At 39.2% G+C, this 26,439-nt stretch overlaps 1 protein-coding gene across 1 annotated transcript in view; it reads left to right on the plus strand.

Annotated features, from left to right (window-relative positions):
- Positions 1 to 26,439, plus strand: part of kcnq4 (potassium voltage-gated channel subfamily Q member 4) — a gene marked incomplete at its 5' end in the record, with an annotated part of 109,533 nt that overhangs the window by 54,927 nt on the left and 28,167 nt on the right. Inside the window, one exon of the mRNA XM_080858820.1 lies at positions 25,944 to 26,034. Coding sequence (XP_080714946.1) covers positions 25,944 to 26,034 — 91 coding nt within the window. The remainder of the gene's footprint in view (positions 1 to 25,943; positions 26,035 to 26,439) is intronic.

The following is a 26,439-nucleotide window of genomic DNA, read 5'->3' on the forward strand; positions in this document are numbered from 1 at the left end:
AGCATAAAGTCACCCAACGGCAATGTGAAAGACTGGTGGAGAGCATGCCAAGACACATGAAAGTTGTGATTTTAAATCAAGGTTATTCCACCAAATATTGATTTCTGAACTCTTCCTCTACTAAAGCATTAGTATTGTGTAGTTTAAAAATGAATATGAGCTTGTTTTCTTTGCATTATTCGAGATCTGAAGACACTGCATCTTTTTTGCTATTTTGACCAATTGTCATTTTTCTGCAAACAAATGCTCTAAATGACAATATTTTTATTTGAAATTTGGTAGGAATGTTGCCAGTAGTTTATAGAATGACACAAAAATGAACATTTAACTCAAACACATACCAATAAATAGTAAAACCAGACAAACTGATAATTTTGAAGTGGTCTCTTAATTTTTTCCGCGGCTGTATGTCCTAAATTGGCAGTTTTTGTGCTTTGATATTCAATTGATGATTTATATGCATTAGCGTAACTATTCCGGATATCGGCCGCTTTGTTAAGAAATCGCTATACTATGTCTATTTATAGATTAACGTTAGGTGTAAACTTACCCAAACCAACGGTTTTCGAGAGAGATGTTTGTCCTTTTCAACTTGTACGACTCATTTAACACCGTAAGAAACCGTATTTCAAAATATTTCTGTTAATGTTTACGGTGACACGTTTTCGAGTAAGTTTTTAAATGAGTCGAATATCGTCACTCCCACTTTGTTCCACTTACCGCGTTGAATTCGTGATAATGAAATGCTTTTCCTCTTGCTTTGACATATCCTGGTTTAATTTCTGTACAAATGCCTTAGTCACAATATGTTTTGTCAAGAAAACGTTCATCTCAATAGTGTTATTTTAGTTTAATTAGGGTATTTTGTGGGCTTGCTTTGACCTGATTCAGTTGTAGGTGCAGTCTATTCACTTAAACCTGCACAAAACAAACATGGCGTGATTATGTATGTTATGTATTAAAAATTAAGACATCAATATAAGGGTATTGTAATTGTACTGTTGTTAGTGGAAATACAAACATTTTATCTAATTCAACTTTGTTTTAGGTAAACTGTAAACGCAACTACGGAAGGCGAACTTCTTCCGTCCAATTTCTCAACTAGTGCCTTTCATATTGACATGGGTCTAAACGACCAGAGTAATCGGATTTGATCTCTGTGAGCATCCGTACTTACAATATGTCATGGTATCTGTTTTGGCATTTGATATGACAGTTTAAAATGACAGTTAAACTTCATCTTGGAGAGAACTAATCCGACGGTACAACTTAAAGACCAAACGAAATATTCGTCGCGCCACTGAGTGTTCCACACTATTAGGTACACGCAAAAGTGCACTATAAAAAAAACACTATTTCGCAAGCTTAAATTAGGTCTACAGAGTTAATTTTTTCCACAAGTAAAGCTTAAATGCCATATTTTTGTGGGAGATTACGTTTCTCTCCATTGGTGTCCGAAGTTGATCACGAGAGTGAATGTAAACATGACAACGAGGTATGGTGCCGATATTCGACGTGTGCCGATATTCGACTCCGTTCCGCTAAGTACTTTATTTAAGTATTATTTGGAATAGATTTTTTTGCAATTTGAGTATTTTTTTTTCAAAAAATTCAGAAACAGCGTTTTATGTTTAAACTTTGTACAATATTATGAGAAAAAGCAAAAAATATTACTGAGAGCATGTCATTTCACTTTAGTAATTATGCATTTATCAGTAATTTATTATTTATTTATGTATTAATTTATTTATAACTGTTTTAATCTATTTGACCAGATGCCAGACAGCCTCCGCCATAACGAGGAACCTGGAGCCCATACTGAAAGAGTTTCAGGCAACCTGCAAAAGATTACAGTTCTACATGTAATCAGTGATGGACGTGTGGTTGTAAAGACGTCATGGAGCATGCACATAAAGTAACAGAAGACAGAAGTCGAGATCCAACTAGCAATCTACCGATTAGGGATGGGCATAATTAATCGACGATCGATTAATTGATCATTAAGAATTTCGTCGATGACATTATTTTTTCATCGATAAAACTAATGCACGTTCTGTTGCGTAGTGTGAGTCTTGAAGGAATGCAATGGATTTTGCTATGTGGCAGCAATTCAAATGTTACCAAACAAGGGCAATGTTTGAAAAAACTACTCAGTTAGCTTCAAGTTTCCGTGTCTTTCAAAAGTAAACATGAAGAGGTCATGGCGTGTAGCGTGGGACCATTTTGATTAAAAAAAATGACTTAGTTCATTGACAACACTGCGAAGCTGTGTATAAGTAGGCCTACAACTCGGCCACAACTCAAATGATGTACCACTTGAACAACGCATATCCGACCATGGTTAGTGACAGTACACAACTAAGTAAGTATTAAACATTTGGAACCCACCATATTTATCAGCACTGTTGGAAATAGCTACAGCCTCCATCACTTAGCTTACCGTGGCTAAGTTAGCATCCCTACCTAACCAAGGATTACTGGCGAACTTGGCTTGAAGGATTCCAAAAGGTAGCCAAGCTAGCTAACTGGTTGTTTTAAAAACGTGTGCTTTAACAGTTAGTTACTAGTTTTCAATACCTTCCAGGGTTATTGTTTCTGGTTAGCAAACCGGGGAATGACATAGCTTGAAATTGGCACTGGTCAAGAATCATCTTAAAAGTTGACGTTTACTATCAGCTGTTATTCAAAGCACCTGGACTTGTAGGTTTAGGGCTTAACTATTAATATTCTCTTTAGCGGTGAATTGAATTGCTTGTCGATAATACTGTAACTGGTTGTTTTAATGGAGCTTTGTTAATTAGCCTAATTCATTGTTAGGTAGGCTAACCGAGTAAGTTGTGTTTATGAGCACCGTCACCGGATTCTAGCTGTCGGCGCCGCTGCTAAGAGTACAGCAGCGCATATTCTTCAAGTGTAACCATTAAACCGATCCGGTTTAACTGCCACAAGAGTTGTCAATCTTGTAATAAAGATCTCATTGAGGAACACACTGTGTTTTATCTTTTTTCACTGCATTTTAATATAGCCTATAAATAGTGCATTTTTGATATAATTTTTTTAATGATTAATCGAAAATCGATCGTTAATTCTCCCGACGATCGATTAAGACAATTTAATCAAATGCCCATCCCTACTACCGATTGCTGAACGACTTCTCTACCACCTGAAATCACTGTTACCACAGCACTCCAAACAGGACTAGTTAGAATCAGGCATTTCGCCATAAGCCTCGTTTGTGTTAAATAACTGTTTTGAAACTTCCGTCTATTACACAAATATTTTCACGTCAGATTTTCTCATATAGGCTATTGCCGACACTTAAAAAAAAAAGAAAAAACGGTTTTGAACAACGGTCTGATGCAAATAGATTAAGCAGTAATAGATTAAGGTGTGGCTTGTTAATTTCATCCCTTTCCTAACCAGCTTGTTAACAATTTAGTTTATGTTGTTGTAGGGCTGGGCGATATGGACCAAAAGTCATATCTCGATATTTTCAAGCAAAATGTCGATATAAGATAAATATCGATATTTTTTGACGCAATAATAACATAGTTGCCGTTGGCACGCTCCAACTCCGCATTCTGTGCTCTCTTTTTCAGTGACGTCGCTGTGCTTGTTCTCAATCCTAAATTTGTTAAATTAATCAGTCTACCTACATGAAAAGAATCACGCAAGTTGCTGATGTGCCTTTTATAGTTTTGTGATGACATTAACGTATCTCATCAAATTATACAGCTCTTCAGAATGTTCCAAAAAGTTCCGTTGATTATTTGATTAACACCCACGTAAAGTTAATTGACTGCTGTCATTTGCAACGGTTTTTGTGCTTCACATCTTTCATAGCAAGTAGTCTGGTCAACTTGTATTAAAACTGACGGCTGACGAACTGTGTTACTGGTAAGTGTCAATATTTATCATCTATGTCATACACTATGTAACCTTTTAGCCTATTTAAATCACATGTATGTACAATTCGCAACAAAGTGTGCGTCAACAATGTATCTGTCAGTCAGGTGTCAGCCACAGACAGCCTACTTGCTAACTAACAAACATTAGCAGTGATGCTACTTAAACCGTACTATGCCTGATCAAGTTAGAGAGGAAGAGACCGACCAAGCAGCTGCAGCAAGTTGCAAAGTTCGCAATCCTGGTGAGACAACGGGCGGTGCAGAGTGTAACCAAGATTTTCAATGAGTCGCAGCATAACCATTAACTTACGTGACGGCAGCTGCATTAAAATAGGCAAATTCATAAATCGTCCCGACCTACCGAAACTGCACGTAGCCTCGCCATAGGGATCTTTACCGTCCGTTCATTTGATATTGGAGGTAATCGGGCCTACGTGTCGATGTAGCCAGCGAAAGCGCAGTCGCGCATGAGTTGCCTGCCAGTCTTTATTTGGCCCATGACAGAAAGACGCATCTGCAACGTTTCAGTCAAAGCCACACGTTGTGTGATGTTATTTAATTGAATTAAATGTAATTTAAAACATAACAGGAATCTCAAACATAACAGAAAATTATTTTCGCGCTGTAGGGGATTTTAAAAAAGTGACGTGAGTGGGGGCGGGGCTGGTTGTGCGTGTGAGCCGGAGGCACTGGCAGAGCGGGAGACAGAAGCAGAGTAGGTAGACGGCAGCCGCGGCTCGAAATGGCTGTTATTCGGAACAAATGTGCTGTACTTTAAACGGAAATGAAATTATATCGATGTTGACGATAGCGTCTCATTCCATATCTCGTTTTTAAAAATATCGATATACCTCAAATATCGATATACCGCCCAGCCCTATGTTGTTGCTGTTATGAAGTAAATGAATTAGGGTTGAGGCTGAGGTTGCGGGGCGTGGGGCGTTCATGTGGGCAATTACGTCATCGGGTTAGAAAATGTGCGGATCAGGCGTCCACACGAACACGGATCCGCTGGTGGGTTGGAATCTTTCCACTCTTGAGAAAGGTTTCCAAAGGTTGCGGATTCAGTGACCCAATTCACCAAGTTCGTGTGGACGGAAGGCATTTATTTTCGATTTAGGCAATCCAGGTTCTGTGTGGACGGGCCCTCAAGATTCACCCGATTTTGTTTTCACAAGCGACACAAATAAGTCATAGGGAGATGTTATGCCTTTTAAGCATGCAGAAATGAAGCCATGCCTATGTTACCAGCCAGTAAAAGCAGACCTGAGGAAACCATGTTCCACACTGAAGATCCCTCAAGCACTCCTGAGCCACCACGGAGCAAGCTAGTCTTCAAGACCTGTATGGCAAGTTTGACGTGATTTATATTTTTTAAAAATGTATGTAATGTTTGTGTTCATGAAAATTCTATGAATTTTTGAATAAAATCTGGTTTTATCTAGATGTTTTGTATGGAATTTATTGTTTAATGATTGTTTAATGATTGTTTAATGATCTCTTTAAACAATAGGAGGTTTTCATATCATTTGGACCACTCATCATGTGGTGCGACCAATAATACCAATAACTGTATTAAATTCTTAATAATATATCAAATTTTTGGGGCTGAAATATTAATCACTAATACAGTATGCTTAGATGAATGGTATTTTTTAAACATTTCCATCAGTCTTATGCGCTTTACAGGAAAAATAAGTCTGTAAACTACATTTAAGAAGGGGACTTAAGACATAATAGAACAAAAATTTGAGAATTATGTACAAAAACCCAAAAGAAATGCAAATACTGTCTCTAAACACTTTATATTACGGACGACTTGTTAAAAAATGTTAAGCATGTTAAGGATATTAATTTGTTTTAAGATAAATCACGGTCGCACCAGATGACATTTTTTAAGGCCATACCCTGTAAGCAAAATGACGTCCCCTCGACGTCCTGTAATGGTCTCTCTGAACGTTCTAAAAACGTAAATGTGTATGGTTCCCTTGACAACTTTAGGACGTTTTGCACGACGTTCCAAGACCGTCCCGAGGACGTTGCGGTGACAATTGGGAAACGTTTTCTATAGGTCCTGGGGACGTTCTGCAGGACGTTGCAAGAACGTCCCTAGGACATTGCGGTGACGTCTGGAAAACGTCTTTCTATAGGTCCTGGGGACGTTCTGCAGGAAGTTGCAAGAACATCCTGAGGGCATTGTGGTGACTTCTGGAAACCTTGTTTTAGACGTCCTGGGGACGTTATTCAAGGACGCACCGCGGACGTAGCAGGCACGGTGTTTTTGCTGAGCTAAATGAAAAAAATAAAATAATAATTGATCGCGGAGCCGTCATTTCGCTTACATGGCTCACACACACACAAGTTCAAGTTTATTTATATAGCACATTTCATATGATATACATAGACACACACAGAGACACAAACGCACTTTCAAACTTGATCGCGAGGCATGGGAATTGAACCGTAAACCTTCCTATTACTAAACCACTTCGCTACCACTTCACTACCATTGTCTGATTCTCATTTTGTCACTTGACAGCCAACAAACGTAGTCATTTTTTCCGAGGGTTTGAGAAAAAGCATATTGTAGCGATCTCAGTCACTACGCATTGAGGGTTTTCGTAATGATTCCTTTTTTGATTAACATCCATGGCATGGACGAGCGGGCAGGGAGGCAGAATAACTAGCCAAACTAAGAATGATGAAATAAAATAAATATGAATGCTTCTCTTCTGATCTGTGCTATAAATTTTATGTCTGCATGATTCCAATACAATGCATAGCCTAGGAAGGTCTATCAAGTCTAGCGTTAACATTGAGCTTTCCACAGTCCTTCAAAGATGCTGCAACAGAAAGCTCACAGGTCAAATTGTCTGGTTGGAATTTCTTAAACATCACGTCTTGCAAACACAATCTGGATTTGACAACAATCCAAATATTTAGGCCTATAAAGCAAACGTGCACTGCCCTTATTATGTTTTAAAGGAACAGGCTAATCTGCCGTTAGAAAGTTATTTAACAACACGCATATGTTGCATTATACTGTCTATGCCCGTACGTGAGCGCGCCGGAGCCGCCAGAGCTCGCACTCGCAGCATATTGAAAATTGGAGCTGTGAACTTAGTTAAAATGTTTTAATTATGAACAATGAACTGAACTAGTTCATGTAGAAATTGAACTTTCCAAAAACTGAATACCTGAAGCCCTAGATGTTCGAACAGCTTCACCAGAGAAAAGTCCGAAATGTTGGGCGTTTATGTCGTTATGGAGTGACAAGTTCTAAGGTGCGAGGATATTGATAGTCACAGTAAAATGTTCTGTTAGCACTTTGAAAAGGCTACGCAAAGGATTCACAAGAGGGTCGAATAATTTTAGAATCTCTGCTCTCATTGAACAGAGCAATGACCATGTTGCGGCGCTCATTTTAACGCCACAGCAGGTTGCGATTAAAGGCCACTTATTGACGCGCATCAGACATTAATGTTTTTGTTTCCCATTGTAAACTTAGGAGAATAAACATGTTGCATTCTAAACTACCTGATTATGTTATTATTTAAGCTATGCAGGCCGTCAGTTTTCTTCAATAGGCTAATTTAGAAGCAGAAATAGATATTTGGCCGGCTTGTCATTAAAATGTCTGGCAAATGAAAAACATTTTTCTCTAGCGGAACCTCTGGTTCAGAGAGGACCATCAGAGGACGTCAAGGGGACGTTTTGGAAGGACCGAATGCGAACGTCCCGCAGAGGACCACAGGTAAAGGTTACGGGGACGTTTTTAAAGGATGTCCTGGGGACGTATGCTGAGAGACCAAATAAGAACGTTCCCTAATAGTCCGTTTTAAGGCTCATGCGAACGTCACGCAGAGGACCTGCAGGTAAAGGTAACGGGGACGTTTTTAAAGGATGTCCTGGGGACGTATGCTGAGAGACCAAATAGGAACGTTCCCTAATAGTCCGTTTTAAGGCTCATGCGAACGTCACGCAGAGGACCTGCAGGTAAAGGTAACAGGGACGTTTTTGAAGGACGTCCTGGGGACGTGTGCTGAGAGACCAAATTATAATGTTTCCTAAAAGTCCGATTTAAGACTCATGCAAACGTCACAGAAGGACCAAACGTAGACTTGCTACGAACGTCAAAAACGTTCTGGTAACGTCCTTTAGCGAACGTTGTGCCGGGGACCAATTGGGGACGATTGGGGACCTTGCGAATGTCCTGTTAACGTCCTGGGGACGTTCCCTGTTTGCGGGGTAGCCAATTTATCTAAATGAAAAATCACTAAAATCACTTAATTTTAAATTTTAATATGAATTTACGTGTACACAACATTCTAAATGTTTGAAAAATTGCAATAGATATTCATATTTTTTGTATTTTAAAATTGGCCTGTTGAAAATCCTTATACGTCATTGACCCATATATATCTCACTATAATTTGGTATGGAATAGTTTTCCTGTCCATCTTTACTCCATGTTTCGAGTGCAATCAATATGTCACAATTATTTACAATATTTACAAAATCAACGTTGCGAGTCTTATCTCGGAATAAGGAGGAATGTATTCCCTGAACATTGTAGCAGGTAATTTTCAAAGATGTCATTACAACGAGATTTTTTGCCAGAGTTAATGGAGTTTCTCTACTCAGTACAACAATAAGAACTAATACCCCCCCCCCCCCCTCCCCAAAAATAAAATCAAAAATGAAAATAGATTAAAAAAATAAATAAAAAATAGATACATAAATACAAATTAAATAATAATGATAATTCATGGCTAGTTTAAGAGACTAGAGCATATAATTTGGAGCATTGACCTTATCACAGACAGATCTGTATCTCTATTAGGTACAGCAGCGGCAATAGTATTTGCCTGAACTGAGCTCTGTCCATCTTGGATCAAGGGACTATTCACTAAGTTTAGGCTTGAACGACTTTCTCTGTTCAATGCAGAGTCTTTAAGGTTTTTGGCGAACCGCTTCATTCCTTCTATGTGGATGTGCACATTGTCATACAGATGGTTAACAGTAATATTATTATGATGGACAATTTTAACATTATGTATTCCAGCACAGAGGGACATGAGTTTTGTATTCATTTTGTCAATGACACTTTTTGCTGTGTCACGTCTCGGGAGTAAAGAGGACATAATTACCTTTGTGTCTGGGTACTTATCTGAGGCAGATTTAACTAAACCAAATAATGCTTCAGCCACATCAGTTTTTGTGGCAGTGAAGTCGTTTGTCCCTGTGTGGATGATTATATGGGATGGGTTTTTGATGCCTTTCTGTAGTACATCCTGTGCTGCTTGTATGGTTGGGCACCAAAGTTTTTGGGCGTGGCTCCTTGGGAAAAGCCGTTTTTGGTCCAAGTGGTTCCCATTTGAGTCACACAGAATGAAGATGTTGTTCGTTGGAGAGGAGGTTGGGCGGCAATGGCTGCTGCTTTGATGATGATGAGGAGGTTGCAGGTCTTGAGGTGACGCTGGGGGTACAGGCGCGTCGACAGAGTTTGTTAGCTTTCTGCCCTTGCAGTTCAAAGGATATCCCCTAGAACCCTGTCTGTCCCGCTCTTTCGTCAACAGCTCCTGCTGCTCCTGGTTCCTCTCGCGGTGGCTGGTATGAGGTAGTAGAGATGGAGGTACAGGCACATGTGCAGAGTCGGTGATTCCGCCGGACAGGATGGTTGATTTGTCCGACAGCTCTCTGCTCCTGCGGTCCAAGGGATGTCCCCGGGGACCCTGGCTGTGCCATTCTCTCCTCGACAGCTCCTCCTTCTTCCGTGACTCTGGGTAGGCCTCCTGCTGGTTGGCTTGAGGTGGTAGAGCTGGAGGTACAGGCACGTGCGCAGAGTCGGTTTTGCCATCAGATGGGATGTTATTTTTGTCTGACAATTCTCTGCTCCTGTATTCCAGGGGATGTCCTCTAGCTACCGGTCTGTGCCGCTCTATCCTCCACAGATCCTCTTTCAGAGTTCTCACCTCCTCCCTTAACTCCTGGTTGGCCTGTTCCAGCTGCTTGACTGCCCGGCAAAGTTGTTCAACCGCATCCATGCTTGGGTGGCTCATTTGGCTCTGGAGTTGCAGCAAGTTGTTGTTGGTTTCTTCTTTGAAGGTTATGTAGTCCTGTTCAAATTCAACCAAGGTGTCTCTCAGTCCTTTAGTGCCAGGGGAAACATAGGTCTTTGGGCCTTTGTCATTGGATATGACTGTGGTGGGATCTTGTTGTCTATCTTGACTGTTTGAGCTTGTTTCAGCTCCTGAAGAATTCCCTGTGGTCTCTATTTCTTTTTTGTGTTTCAGAGTATTGCTTTTGATCTCTTTGAACTTTCTCTGAAATTGTGTGAGACTCACTTCGGATCCTTGTACCATAACAGTCCCGTTGTGATACAGGTTAACTGTAAGTTTAAAGTCCAAAGCCCCCAGGAGTGTTATTTGTCTTCCTTTACTTATTCCTCCCTTCCTCACACATTTCCAAGCAGCACAGAGGGTGGTGTGCCATGCCGTGGGATATTGTGTGAAGAAAAGGAGGTTACACAGGACTTTGTTGTCATCAGATCCCTTGTAGTCCGAGATAAGGACCTCTGGATATGTTTTCATAATGTCTTCTTTCATGTTTTTCTTATCTTTAGCTGATTTTATATTAGCAGGAAAGGTTATTAGCAACTCATCTTCATTTTTGAATGATGCTTCTGCTCTTGTCTGGTTTACATCCCTTACAGTGTCCATTATGATGTCATGAAGTGACAGTTAGGCTTATACTTCCAGCTATTAATTTTGCTTGATAGAGTCTTTTCTTTGATTGGTTTTGAAGTTTCTTAGGGTTCCTACCTTCCCAGTGTTTTTCAGGTGTTTTTTCAGGTGGTCCCCTTTGACTTTCCAATTATTTTGCTGTATTTTGAATAGTTGAAACAACCATTTTCTGGCAAAAAATGGTGTTTTTCTAGGAGCTCATTTTAACTGCTGCCATCTGACAATCAGCATTCTAGAATCTCGTTCTGAATCTCATTCTGTCTCTCTCTCTCATTCTGTCTTTCTCTCTCATTCTGTCTTCCTCTCTCTCATTCTGTCTTTCTCTCTCATTCTGTCTCTCTCTCTCTCATTCTGTCTTTCTCTCTCTCATTCTGTCTTTCTCTCTCTCATTCTGTCTCTCTCTCTCATTCTGTCTTTCTCTCTCATTCTGTCTTTCTCTCTCTCATTCTGTCTCTCTCTCTCTCATTCTGTCTCTCTCTCGCTTTCATTCTGTCTTTCTCTCTCTCATTCTGTCTTCCTCTCTCTCATTCTGTCTCTCTCTCTCTCTCATTCTGTCTTCCTCTCTCTCATTCTGTCTCTCTCTCTCTCAATCTGTCTTTCTCTCTCTCATTCTGTCTTTCTCTCTCTCATTCTGTCTCTCTCTCTCATTCTGTCTCTCTCTCTCTCTCATTCTGTCTTTCTCTCTCATTCTGTCTTTCTCTCTCTCATTCTGTCTCTCTGTCTCCCTCATTTTGTCTTTCTCTCTCTCATTCTGTCTCTCTGTCTCTCTGATTCGGTCTTCCTCTCTCTCATTCTGTCTTCCTCTCTCTCATTCTGTCTCTCTCTCTCTCTCATTCTGTCTCTTTCTCTCTCTCGCTCTCTCATTCTGTCTTTCTCTCTCTTTCTGTCTTTCTCTCTCTCATTCTGTCTCTCTGTCACTCTCATTCGGTCTTCCTCTCTCTCATTCTGTCTTTCTCTCTCTCATTCTGTCTTTGTCTCTATTCTTTCGTTCTCTCTCTCATTCTGTCTTTCTCCTCATGTCTTCACACCATCCCTTCCTCCCTGCTGTGTCAATGATGTCAGCTCTATCATCCTGGACTGATTCAATCAGAGGTGCTGGCTCTTACTGTGCAGTGAGGTGGCCTGTGGAAGGATGTAGTACGGGGACAGAGTGTGTACATGTGTGTGTGTGTTCTTGTGTGGTTGTGTACTTGTGTGAATGTGTGTCTGTATGTGCAAGCATTCACTCCTTCACCTTTATCTACCATCAAGTTACTGAAAGAGGAATAGAATCACACTTTTTCTTTGTCTGTATTTTTATCTGTAGTTCCGACAGGTCGAAATTTGAACTACTGAACTACTATTTGGACTAGGATACTGCAGGTGATGACCTAAGCGTTCTCAAACTCCTATTCATGGCAAAATTCATGGATTCGTGGATTCAGCAGATCAAGAACTACCTGGCAAGAGGCACCAACTGTGAATCAGATATGAAGAGAACTAACAATACTCTGAATACCTATCACCCTGAATTCTCCTCAGAGGATCATATCTTCAAAACATCTCTAGAACATCTCTAGAACATGTCGGTAAACACTGTCTTTTTACTGGAAATAAATCTGCAGCTCTCAGGCTTTTGCGAATAGACCCTTTCGCCGTTGGTAAACAATGCTCAGCGTTCTAGGTTGCGCACGCATTCTGGGGGCAAAAGAAATGGCTTAAGTAATGTTAAGTTCATACCTGCGTTCGCTTTATCCTAATGATCTCGGAAGTTACGTTAATACATTGACATTAAGTTATGGAATCCAACTTCCCGATCCATATTCGATCACGGATTGGATAGTTGACCCATCAAAATGGACAGATATGTATGCATACTTAATAGAAAAACCCAGTGTTTACACAAAAGATACATTACGATCATTCAAGTCACTCGATGCCTATAACTACGTTGTCTGCGGGCATGTCCACTCCAGGATATTAAGTACTGCGACCTCAATGATGATTTCTGCGTCCTAAAATCTGAGGTGCTACCAAGCCAATGACAAGGAACAAAGACAATAAAGTATAAACCATGTGTTTTTATCAACAAACCCACCAACGCTACCGCTTCACGTTAAATTGCACATGCATGGCAGAGTAAGTCGACCTTATCATAAACGTTTCATCGTCAAGGTTTACGTGTAGGAACTACATAACCATTGCAACCAGGAGACACAACTGTAATGTTAGCGAATGAGGGGTGAGAAGCCCCCCGCTAATATTTACACTCTTTTAAGTCTCCTGTACGTCCAAGCCCAAACCTATTCTTGAGGTTTCAAACATTTTCCAGGCTATTTGGCATCTAACAATAAAAGCCTTGTAACTGTTATTTATGCTACAATACAACTTATATTTGTTATGATAGCCACATTTAGTATACTCATTTTTGTCTTCTACCATTTTTTTTATCTGACATTGCAGGCTATAGGGTCTTGTTGCGGCCATGCAGCAGCAGTGCTGTTAAAGATTGAGCTCTATGTTAGGATGGAGAGGACAGAGGGCATCTTGTACATCAGGAGCATGTAAAACAACACAAGCCTGCATACAGTGTGAAAAGCCAGACTATGGTAAAATGATTCACTGTGTCCAATGTGACAGCCACTTCCACTACGGCTGTGTGCAAATTTAATGAAAGCAGTGAAAGAGGTAAAAAAGCATGAGCTTAAGACAAGGTTCAAATAGTTTTAATTTAATAAAGACAGTATAGTACATAGTCATTTATTTGTCTGAATATCATTTGTGGATTACATTTATCAGCAAACACAGTACATTCTATATTATTTGGAAACAACAGACTTGCAGAGATTTGTGAGGGCACCACACACATTCACTATATCATCTAGGAGGTCAACTTGTGACACTGGAATGACCGATTGTAAGATTTTAAAATTCTTCCACCGGCCAATAACTCTTTCTATGTGAATTCTTACAAGTGAAAGTTGTCTTGATGCGTCAACCTCATTAGCTGGTAGTTGTCTTTTTCCTTCGGTGAAATTTGGAATAAGCAGGGTGGCACCATATGCAGCAAGCTCTTCTCTAATTAAAAAAGCCCCTATCAGCTAAAATGTCATCTGTAGGCTCCAAAAGATCTAAAAATCCCATTGATTGGTAATCTGCTTGTCTGACACGGCCACCCGAACCTGGGGATAGAAAGGATATGGCCTCGGCGGGTGTAATGCCAACTAAATACTTAACTGTATTGTGGTGTTTATATGTAGACCATGTCTGGGCCTGGGCATTCAAGTTACTAGGTCTGTCAATAAAAATCTCTGTGCACTTTTGGGCATGTTCTTTAAAACAGCAGTCTGACTTGGCCACTTTACAAGTGGTTTCAACATTTTAGCCAGAAGGTAACCAGGTTCTCAAAATGCATGATATTGTGCTGTTCGATACTTTAAACCTAAATGCTATGTCAGTGTTAGTGAGACCCAATCTAAGTTTCATAAGCACAATCAGTAGGTGATCTCCCAGGGTACGTATTTCAGTAAACTTTTCTACATTGACTTTTAGTTTTTTCAATAACCAGTCAAAGATTATAGTAGTTATTCCTGTGAGAAAAAGAAACTGTACACTGTTATTTCTGACTGAGTGGTAAGAATACTTGTTGTTCTGAAGCTCTTCTATTAGCTTCTTGTTTTCATTTTGAATTTCACCAAACTCTTGGTGCAGGCTCACATATTCAACCTGAATCTGTTCATACATGTGCCTCAGATTGTCATAATCTTTCTTTGGGCACATGGCATCCTCTTCCAATGGGGCTCATCTTCAACTGTAAGACATTAATGTGAAGACAGGAATTATAAGTTTTACTGACAACACATGTAAAACACAAATAATGAGTAGCACAAGTACATTTTACATGTTTGATTGAATTGAAAAGGGTGTTCTCACCAGGGCAAAGATCTGTAGTCAATAGGGAAGGTGATTTAACAGATCTCTCAGATAGCAGTTTATTCCTTTGAAAATCTGTAAGATTAGATTGCACATAATAGAGGTAACTACTGACTGCCATTTATCTCAAAGCTTGCAATACAGAGCAGGCTATGGATAGCTACCTTGGATAGCTAGCTTTGATGCCATAAGTTAACATCACCTGCTCTAGGTTGCAGGCACTGTTGGCTGCTATCTTATCAAGAGCAAACACGCCTTACCTCTCCAATTAAGCTTCAGGTCTCTGGCGAATGGACAATGTCGGGGCTTTCGTAGTTAATTGAGGCTTCTCCTAAGAGTAAATTAAGCACAGACTCAACCCACGATCATTGTATGCATTGTATCATTGTATGAAATGAATAGATGAATGTACTATGAACTAGCTAACATTAACGGTTAGCTAACGTTAATGGTTAGATATCGTTAACGTTAAGTTAACCTAAAATTGCAAGGCTAATTTAGATATGGATAACATTAGCTATCTAGGGAGCTGTTTTGGCCAACTAAGCTACCTCAGATTTAACTTACACAATTTCAAGTCAGCTAACATAAACAAAATTCACTTACCGGATATAAAATGTGACCCACATATGCGTGCATTTTTAATGAAGTCTTCAGTCCAGTCCACTCGTTTTATAGCTTGCAGCCACAATCTACGCCTGTTTGCATTAAACAGTCTTTTCCCCGAAGGAATGCGGTAGAAATTTAGACCTTTTTTTGTTGTTGACCTGTTTTGGCATCCCACAACACAACAAGGTGGCATTTTTTTAACGAAGAAACCGAGACGAAGAAATCCTTAGCTTTATCTGTCCAAAATCCTCTTGCACTGTCACTAACTATGGCTAAAATTGCCGCTTTTTTGCCTCCAGAATGTGTGCGCTTAACGTTTATGACGTAGGTCATAAAAGGGTCTATAAAGAACCATCTAAGGTTTTTCTGGGAGCCCATTGGTCCTTGCAGTAGTCTCAGAACTCCAGCTGAGGCCTGGGCGATATAGAGAGAGAGAGAGCCTGTGTTCTGCAGTGTGTTCGCCATGCTAGCAGGTTTACGAAACACACGTCTGTGTTTTCAAGCACCGTGCCAGAGGCTGACCTCATGTTTGCTTGTCTGCGGGCACAAGTAGAAAGCTTAAATAAACTGAGATAAATAAAGCTCTGTGCAACGACTCACTTTCCGCCTTCGGGAGCGGCGAGGGATTAGTGAAATCTACAAGCGATGACAGTGTTCGTTAGATATATCAATACGGTTCCTCAAAGATATTGCCAATTGCCCCTGGTTCTTCTAGGTAAAGTGATGTTATATTACCAGCTCATCTTGCCTGGTCACATTTGATTATTTATGGATAGAGTTGACATTCCCTGCTAAATCAGGATATGGATGTGTTATTTTTTGAAGAGGGGTATCAGTCAATATTAGGGTCTTCAGCTTGTGCAGGGGGCTGGTGTTGGCACTGCTTCCCAGGGCCATCGTAAGTCTCCAACATATACTACAGCTGAGGTCACCACTGTCAGCTCAGCCAGGAAATAGGGTGGTATAGGGTGTGTGTATACGAAGGCCATTAGGCTGTGTCTGGTTTTAGGTAGCAGTGCCTATGTTTGAAGCAAGTAGTACAATGAATCTGGTAAGCTGAAAGAATTTTGTTGAAGTTTGTTTTGGTAGCAGATCAAGAACTACCTGGCAAGAGGCACCAACTGTGAATCAGATATGAAGAGAACTAACAATACTCTGAATACCCATAATGCCTTTGAACTTTTCCTCCGTTTGAGATCATTGTGAGAGTGAAGAGTCACCAGTGTAATTCCATTCATTTGAGTGTAAAAATGACCTCAAGCACAAGGGGTAGGAGTGCATTATACTTATCTCACAGCAATCCCCATCAGGAACCCAACGCAAAGTGTCAGGTCATACTGAAGGGGGTAATTTTCAAATTTATGTAAGTAATTCAATTGGATGGAAATCCAATTCAGCACACTGGATGGCGGTCAGAACTCAATGGAATAATTTGAAACCTCTTTAATTCTACAGTGTGTAGCTTTAACCTGCAATGTGTTTGATTCAATTTGTTGTTATTACGTTTAAAGCTACAGAACATGAAATGTCACATAATGGTGACAAGAAAAATTCTCTTGATCAATGGCAGTTAAGACATGGTGTGCAATATTGTGTGCAGGACTTACACACAGGACGTAGAGCTTTGACTTTAAAACCACCTATCGTACTGTATGTGTATGTGTGAAAGCATAAATACATAACCATATAAATTATACATTAACACTCTGTGGATAAACACAGTCCCAGACCAGGATAGAATTCACAACCTCGGACATAGGAGGTGGGCAGGGTGCTACTCACTGCATGGCACTCTACCCACTGGTTAGCGTAACTTATAATAATAATAATAATGCTAATAATAATAATACATCATATTTATATAGCGCTTTTCAAAGTTCTCAAAGACACCTATGTATAACATTCAAACAAAAGTATTGTAAAAGCTTCACAACAGAGTGTCTTTTCGTTTTTTTCCAAGAAAGCTGTCAGCTGGTATCCTGTCACCATAGGAGCAGTTGTTGAGTGGGTATTTGTGATTACACTGTGCTTAGTTGTTGTTAGCATGTTGCCATTACCCAGACGCTATTCATATGACCGAAGAAGAGGGGCATTCTGCTGATGCCCGAGGATTTCAGTTCTGTTTGTCTTCTGCCCCTTTCCCTCTTTCATTCTCTTTCCTGTTAATTGACAGTTTTCACTGAAACACGGAACTCTGGGCTGACCGAAAAGAGGCCTCTCAGCTGAAATGTGATGCGCTGCACATGCTCTCTGCATGCTCTTGGATGTCGATCGTTTTACCCACTTCATCATTTTTCCGAGGGGCAGACTGAAGGGAGGCGAACCGTTTGGGCGGATTTTGACTCCCCCCCCCTTCCACCCTGCCTTAGTTTGCAGTGGGGTGCTGGGATGCTGAGGTATCAGTGCCAGCAATGGCCAGGGGGAAGTTTGGCTTTCTTCTACAGGGTTATGTTCAGGGATCACTTTACAGAGTCCAACAAAGCCCCTCAAATGCAGACGATGCACGATGAAGAGAGAAAGATTATGCCTGTGTGTGTTTGTGTGTTTGTGTGTGTGTGTGTGTGTGTTTGTGTGTGTACACGGGTGTGTGTGTGTGTGTGTGTGTGTGTGTGTGTACACGGATCCGAGTGTGTGTGTGTATGTGTATGTGTATGTGTATGTGTATGTGTATGTGTATGTGTATGTGTATGTGTAAGTGTATGTGTGTGTGTGTGTGTGTGTGTGTGTGTGTGTGTGTGTGTGTGTGTGTGTGTTTGTGTGTGTATGTGTGTATGTACAAGGGTGTTTCTCTGTGTGTGTACATGCTTGTAAATGTCTGTACATACTCCTGTTTATTATGAAATATTGGGATGATCTAGAATCTTAACCTCATATGTGAAGCTGGCCAACTTAGTTGGGGTGAAAAGAAGCAATTAGCGAAAAACCCTTAATTGCACTAAAATACACTAATTATCTTTTCCCCCTTAAGCAATGAAGATTCCTCTCTCACAAATATAATGTGCCTCCTCATTTTAGCTGACTTTGTATATTTATTGCATATTGCACTGGTTTGTCCTTTACTTTGGCAAAATGAACGTAATAACTGAATGAACTTCATTCTTTTGAGAAATTGAACCAAATACCTCTGTCATTGAAAAACATTTATAACAAATAGACATTTACAAAGTGGTTTTAAGCAAATCAATCCTCAACATTTATTTCATGGAGGGGAATTAGACTTTATCCTCGACCAAATATGGCTTTCACAGGAGGGTCTTTATTCAGAATGCTAATAAATCCACCGCCAAGCTAAATCTCTGTCTGGGAATTTTGGTCCAAGAAAACCAACTAGGATTCAGAGCACCAGATCAGCTAAAGAATTGGGTCTGGGAAGCGGCACAGGAATCACACACACACATACACAACACACACACACACACACACACACACACACACACACACACACACACACACACACACACACACACACACACACACACACACACACACACACACACACACACACACTCACATATTTATGTAACAGTACGCACACTCACAAACATACACACACACGCACACAGGTAAAAGCACACACACACACAAATTCACACACAAATACTGTTATGGGAGGAATTGCACGGTGACTGTTTGTATTTCATTCTTAGACAGTCTAAGCTGTCCACACACTTCCTGTTTGCCAGCTCATAACTTTGTCTGTGCCAGTGTCCAAATTTGGCCCTATGAGCCAATTAACCAAGCTTTTAGAAATAAGATATGGCCTGTGTAATTACTTACTGTAACGTATTTATAGACTTTCTTTGTTGTTTTGTTTGACTGACTTTAGTATGGTGTGGGTTTCAAACTAAATGAAGGCATTAATTGCAGAGCAGTCCACTGGAACTTAAGCTGAACATGAGAAAAAAAGGGGAAAAATTAAACAGAAATACAATTTGCTGCATGGGCACATGTCAACGCAGTTAATTTTAATTGGCTTATTTTGAGGGGCCTCTTTTGTCAATAGCGACACAACTGGGTGTCGGTTCCATGTTGTCCTCTGCTATTTAATTACAAAGGGGACTTGTTTTGCGAGTACACTGCTTATGTATTTTAGGAGTATGTGACTTATTAAAACAGTTTACACTGTGTGGGCAAATCCAATATGAAACATGCGGTTCCCCTTCTGACTGTTATGAGACCATAAGAGAGCAACCCCTGGTGCCCACATGGTTCCCACAGCCTCTTGACTGTGTTTGATGGATGGGATAGATATGTCAAAGGCCCTTTTGTAGACTGGTGAAGATTTTGTGGTGGGGAAAAGAAGGGAAGTACAACCTGGTGACACTCATGGAAAAGTTAAATATAAACTTTATGTATAAAACAATAAAAGAACCAAAGGGCTTAGGCCGTATTGCTTTGGGTAAGGTACTGTATTTGTCACTTCAACACAACAACTTTCAGTCAACATTTCTTATGTAAGTCCACCTATAATCATTGGTAAATAACTATAAAGAGCTATGATTAAAAGTGTATGGTAACTAAATTAGTAACTTTATATATATAGTATAATATATATAGTATCTACCTTAACAGTGAAGGAGGGAGTGAAAGCCTATTATGTAAACATGTACATTCCAGCTCAGTGTCTGTCCAAGAAACTACTTTGGTCTGTTCAGTAGTCAAAACTCCTGCCACCAGCCCAAACATATCCCAAAAATGAATGACAAAAATGATTTGACACCACACCTCTTCTTTCCCATATTTGTATAGAGGAGAGACATGCCTGACTGTCGAAAGTTTCGTATGTATGTATGTATGTTTGTATGTATGTATGTATGTATATATGTATGTATGTATGTATGTATGTATGTATGTATGTATGTATGTATGTATGTATGTTTGCGAGCAGTTGACTAGGGTTCAATTCCTGATCACTGCAAGTTGACTGAATGTCGCTTTGGATAAAAGCGTCTACTATACACTTGGCCTTTACCTTTTGGGTGGATAAGAGTGTGTGCTTTGTTATGTGGAGCATGATTGATAAAAATATGTGTAGACAAGTGTGGTCAATACATTAAACTATATCGAGCGTGTACTTCAGATTGCTAGATAGGGAATTGGCAACATTGCTAGGCTCGACAGTCTGGGGTTCCGTTCTCAGAGTCAAGGGGCTAGGGGGTGTGTGGTGCTGTCCTCAGCAACAGCTGCTGTTGTCAGGCTACAATCAAACTTAACATGCTCCCCAAGGGGGGGAAGGGGAAGGAAGGAGGGAGACGAGCTCAAGGCTCGTCTGTGTTTTCGTCCCCTCACCCCCATAGACATATAGGTAGACGCCTTCAGCCCATTGCCGCGGCGAAAATCGTCGCGGCCATTTTGGGAGAGGGCTCAGTGACGTCATTTGCGCCTGTCACTAACGCAAGTTGCCGGGAGCAGCTGGGGTTTTTTCTGAACAAAAATCACGATAACCTTTTCCACCTCGCAACCGATTTCACGGAGTCATTTCTATATTCAAGGGTTTATGATCTACGTGAGGTATCCCCCAAAATATTTGTCTCCATGTTACTTTGAATTCTCGCTACTTAATCTACAGTCTTGCACCAACAGCTCGTGCATCTTGAAAATACTGAGTGGATAACTGAACTACCGGAATAGTGCTTCTTTAGGTACTGTGTTTTGACCATAATTGAGAGAAATAGCCTTCAAATCAAACTGTGAGAAACTGGCAGTCAGTAAGTTTTTTTATAGTTATTCAACAATAAACAGTACATTAAAAAAGAAACAGTAGCCTACAAAAAGACAATGGTAGCCTAAACAAGCATCAAAACACCTGCTGCTCTATATTGCTATAGCAGAACAATAAACATAGGCTATCTCAATATATTTAGTTTATCTCTAATATAAATACCATAGGTTATATATATATAATGACTCAGTGCAATGATACAGAAGACTAAGGTAAGCAAACACTTGCTGCTTTCTGTATTTGTATAGCAGTACAATATTGCCTATACCTCAAATTATGATAATATTTCAATAGTGTCATTCTAATACACATACCAGTCCTGGTTGCTGCTTTCTAAAATAAAAGAACAAAGAACTTTAAAACAACTTGAAGAGGTGTACATATCGCACAGTGTAATACACACACACATACACACAAAAACATTTTCAGCAAAGCGTGACGAATCGTTAGTGATGCACCTACTTTTTGGAGATGCGTTGGGAAACTGAAGACTGATGGTTTAGTTCCATCCCTGAGCATCCTCCGAGAGCAACTTCTCCCAACCATCCAGGAACAGTTTGGTGATGAACAATTACAGAGTGGCAACAGCAGGAAAAGGCTGAGCAAAACCATACTTTTTAAAGGGTTTTAGCTTGTACAAATATATATGGGCCATTCTACCGAATTGGTGCAAAGTCAGGTCGGAAATATTTTGATTTTTTTTATGTTTTATTCCCAAAACTTTGTCCGTATGTATATTGTACCATATCTAAAGTACACTTATCTAGTAAAAGAACAGTCAATTTTTATATTGTATTTTCAGAATTTGTTGGAATGTTTTTCCTCTTCCAAAAATTGTCACTACCGAAACATCACATTTACTATAGTAAAAAAGTATTATTATTGACCTGTTCAGATTGTGTTTCCTTCCCTTCTCTGAAGAGTATTTTTACAAATATTTCTTGAAGGTTTTCACAATGAAATCCATAAAAATGAATTTTTTATCAAATTTTCAAGTTCAATTTATACAATTCATCAAAATCTAAGTGCAATATTTCTTTGTAAAATGCAAAATACTGATCATATTGATTCCAGAGTTGTTAATTGATGAAATTGAACATACATTAATCCAATCAGTATCATAACATTTTAGTTGATTACTCAATATACTTAATTTTTTACAAAACATCCTGTGTTTCGGTAGTGCTGCACTGTTTCGGTAGTGACATCCAGTGTTTCGGTAGTGACTGCACTGTTGGATGGATGTTCATTTCTCTCCCAAAATCTTCCAAAAGGTGCTCTGGGCCGCCCTTTAGTCCACACAACACATTTATTTAAAAATTATGGGATTGAACTACTTACCATTTCATTTTGTCACTACTGAAATCATCAGGTCACTACCATATGTTTCGGTAGTGACTGTTTCGGTAGTGACAATTCTAGCTAACTTTAAGCATAAATAAAGAATTCTAACAAGCACACGGCATGCAAACACATCTTTGAAGAGGTGAACACACATACAAACATAAGATTTTCCATGAAACCCCAAAAGGTTTACTTAATTGAAGAAAACATGCGTTTCGGTAGTGACAATTCTTAAGGTTACACGTCGATTTTCAGACTTTGGAACACATTTATATAAAAACTATGGGATTTAGCTACTTACCATTCAACCATGAGGGTCAGAGATGCAGTGTCACTGCATGGTCAAAAATGCAGAGTCGTGGCTAAAACACAGGCTCAGCCAATGGACTAAAACTCTTGTGTTTCGGTAGTGACATGAAAACTAGGGACATGATTTTTTGAGTATAGAAAATTGATTTAAAAATTAAACCCACAATAAATCTAAATATTCCAAGTTCTGTTTCAACCCAATCATAAAGATCTTTGAAATTAAATCATTGAAAAAAATCTAAAAAAATTGAAAAGTGTTATTTAAAGGCATTGAAATTTAGATGTCAGGGTTGGGGACAGCTACTTCTCAATAGAAAGTACCCTATAAATGATGATTTTGTATATATTTAGCTTATCACTATCTCATGAAATGCATTGGGTTTATATAGACCATAACATTTTCTAATTAAATATCTATGCCTAAATACCTAATTGTTTTGTAAATAGTTTTTATTGTTGAGGGACTGCATATTACACGAATTCGGTAGAATGGCCCATATATTTATATTAAATTATTATATTATATTTGATATTACTATATGTGTATTAGAATGAAACTTTTGAAGTTTGTTTGTGAAATTACCTTTTATTGTCAAATAATGTTACAAATATAAATATATGAGTCATTATATTATACTATGGTATTTATATTAGAGCTGTCAGTTTAACACGTTATTAACGGCGTTAACGCGAATCCATTTTAACGCCGTTAATTTTTTTATCGCGCGATTAACGCGTTGTAAAGAAAAAAAAAAAAAAAAAAACTTTTTTTTAGATTAGTTCGTTCGTTTTGCCTTCCCAAACTGTGTAGTAGGCTAGCGTCACGTTTGAGTGAATGATGAGCGCGATACGGCGAAATGGATGATAAAAAGCTTCTGAATAGAAAGTTTACCTTTAAAAGTTGTGCTGGGCAAAAGAAGCGAGCTTTACTGTTGTCTGAAAATGTCAACAGGCAGCTGGTTGAAAGCACAGAGGTAGTTGGCTTACCTTTTGTTGGTAACCTAACTGTTACGGTTTATTGTTTTTGAAATAAGAGGCCTGACTTCTATGCTCACAGCAAACTTGAAAAAAACTAATATTAAGCCATGGTTTAACTGTATATAGGCTGAGTCCTTGTTTATCTTAAATGTGTTCATCGCCCTGTTTGGCAATGTTGTTTTTCAATCAAATAAAACATTGCTTAAAGCAAGCCAATCCACTTTTCCATGATAAGACCATTAAAATAAAATAAAAATGATGGAAAAAAATAATTGAAGGGACATTTAGAATAGACACGAATTTGCGATCGCGATTAATTTTGATTAATTTAATCGCGATTAATTTTGAGTTAACTATGACAAAAATGCGATTAATCGCGATTAAATATTTTAATCGTTTGAAAGCCCTAATTTATATATATTTATATTAAATTATTATATTACATTTTATATTACTATATGTGTATTAGAATGACACTATTGAAATATTATGGTATTCATACTTTGAGGTATAGGAAATATTGTACTGCTATACAAATACAGAAAGCAGCAAGTGTTTGTTTACCTTAGTCTTCTGTATCATTGCACTGAGTCATTATATATATATAACCTATGGTATTTATATTAGAGATAAACTAAATATATTGAGATAGCCTATGTATATTTTTCTGCTATAGCAATATAGAGCAGCAGGTGTTTTGATGCTTGTTTACCATTGTCTTTTTGTAGGCTACTGTTTCTTTTTTAATTTACTGTGTATTGTTGAATAACTATAAAAAACTTACTGACTGCCAGTTTCTCACTGTTTGATTTGAAGGCTATTTCTCTCAATTATGGTCAAAACACAGTACCTAAAGAAGCACTATTCCCGTAGTTCAGTTATCCACTCAGTATTTTCAAGATGCACGAGCTGTGGGTGCAAGACTGTAGATTAAGTAGCGAGAATTCAAAGTAACATGGAAACAAATATTTTGGGGGATACTTCACGTAGATCATAAACCCTTGAATATAGAAATGACTCCGTGAAATCGGTTGTGAGGTGGAAAAGCATAGATATCTATAATAAAGGCTAGATATCCTGCCTGCCTTTCTGGCCGACGGAGTCGAATGTCCGCACATTTCGGCCATTTTGAGGACAGTATAGCTCACTCCCCCTTGGTAGTGGTACTTTTTAAATAACCAGAACTTGCTCAATTTTCAACCGATTTTCAAACGGGTTGGTTTGTTTGTAAACGTAAGATATTTCTTATGGCACTACATACTTATGAAGAATTATAAACATGGTTTTTCATATGAAAATAACATTGACAGGTCTGTGACAGGTCTCGTTTCAAGGGAGTGTTCAATAGAGCAGATTGCACAAAATTCTGGCATCTTCATTGGCAATAAAGTCAGCAATTTCCTGTCGAAATCATAATGTAAGATGTTTAACAAACCAACCCGATTGGAAATCATGTGCAACTTCAGTTTTATTATGTGCAACTTAAAGGCACCCAGTGCAACTTTCGAGGCTTAAAAATAAACATTCAATTTCTAGTATTTTTTACACGTAGTAAGTTTCAATAACTCCATACCATTACATACGGACATTCAAGCAGCAAAGATGAGACGTCGTTGTGTGGTGAGAACTGATAGAAAATCGATAACAACAACAATCGCCGCCATTTTCTTTATTTTTTGTAACCTACAATAAATAAAGCAGGCTTCCAGTCAATGGAAAAATGGCTTCTCCTCACCGGCGATTGTTGTTGTTTACGATTTTCTATCAGTTCTCACCACACAACTACGTCTCATCTTTGCTCCTTGAATGTCGATATGTAATGGTATGGAGTTATTGAAACTTACTACGTGTAAAAAAGACTAGAAATTGAATGTTTACATAAAGTTGCACTGGGTGCCTTTAAGTTATATTGAAAAGAAAGAACAATTACTCGCCAATTGATGTAAAATGACTGATAAGCAATAGCCGTGATACACAATTAAGCTGCACATTTCAACATGTTCAAGCATTCAGAATTATTACCAAGGTAATGACGATTGTAAATCAAGTCATTTGTAAATCCGTCAAAATTTCCGCGAGATAAGAGTGTAAACGATTGTGAAGATCACTGATGTTACCTAACGTACCACTGATCTGATTTTACCCTCTGGTTAAAAAGTGTGGGTATGTCAGCTCTTGCGGAACTGGACCTTCTGTCCTTGTTCCACTGGTTCTGTTATAGTACAAAAACACTTTTTTTTTACCAGAAATAAGTGGAATGGAAGTGTTTTGTGTCTCTTGTGTAGTCTAAATATGGATTGCTGGGCTCAAAGGCCCACTAATATTTTGTGTGTAGTGTTTACTGACCTGAATGTTTGTTTGTGTGTGTGTGGTTGTGTGTGTGTGGGTGTACGTGTGTGTGTGTTTGTGTTTCAGTTTCCTGCTGGTCTTCAGCTGTCTGGTGCTGTCTGTGTTCTCCACCATCCCAGATCATCAGACCCTTGCCAACGAGGGCCTCTTCATCCTGGTAAGGGCACCGTGTGTCTCCTCCCAACCAGCAACTCTCTCTCCCACTGCTGGCATGACTACACGGCACTCTGCTCTGCACATGATAACACTTCTTATGAACAACTCCATTAACATGCAATTACAGAACTCACCCTAACATTTAAGATTTGTTTGCACTCACAACCTGCCGTCTACTCTTTTTACACTTTGGCTTTGAATTGCTGGGCATTTCTTAACCATGCGGGCTCGTATTTGTGTGTGTGTGTGTGTGTGTGTGTGTGTGTGTATGTGGGTGTGTGTGTGTGTGTGTGTGTGTGTGTGTGTGTGTGTGTGTGTGTGTGTGTGTGTGTGTGTGTGTGTGTGTGTGTGTGTGTGTGTGTGTGTGTGTGTGTGTGTGTGTGTGTGTGTGTGTGTGTGTGTGTGT

This window comes from Sprattus sprattus (genome assembly GCF_963457725.1).
Source record: "Sprattus sprattus genome assembly, chromosome: 20".
Classification (NCBI taxonomy): Eukaryota; Metazoa; Chordata; class Actinopteri; order Clupeiformes; family Clupeidae; genus Sprattus; species Sprattus sprattus.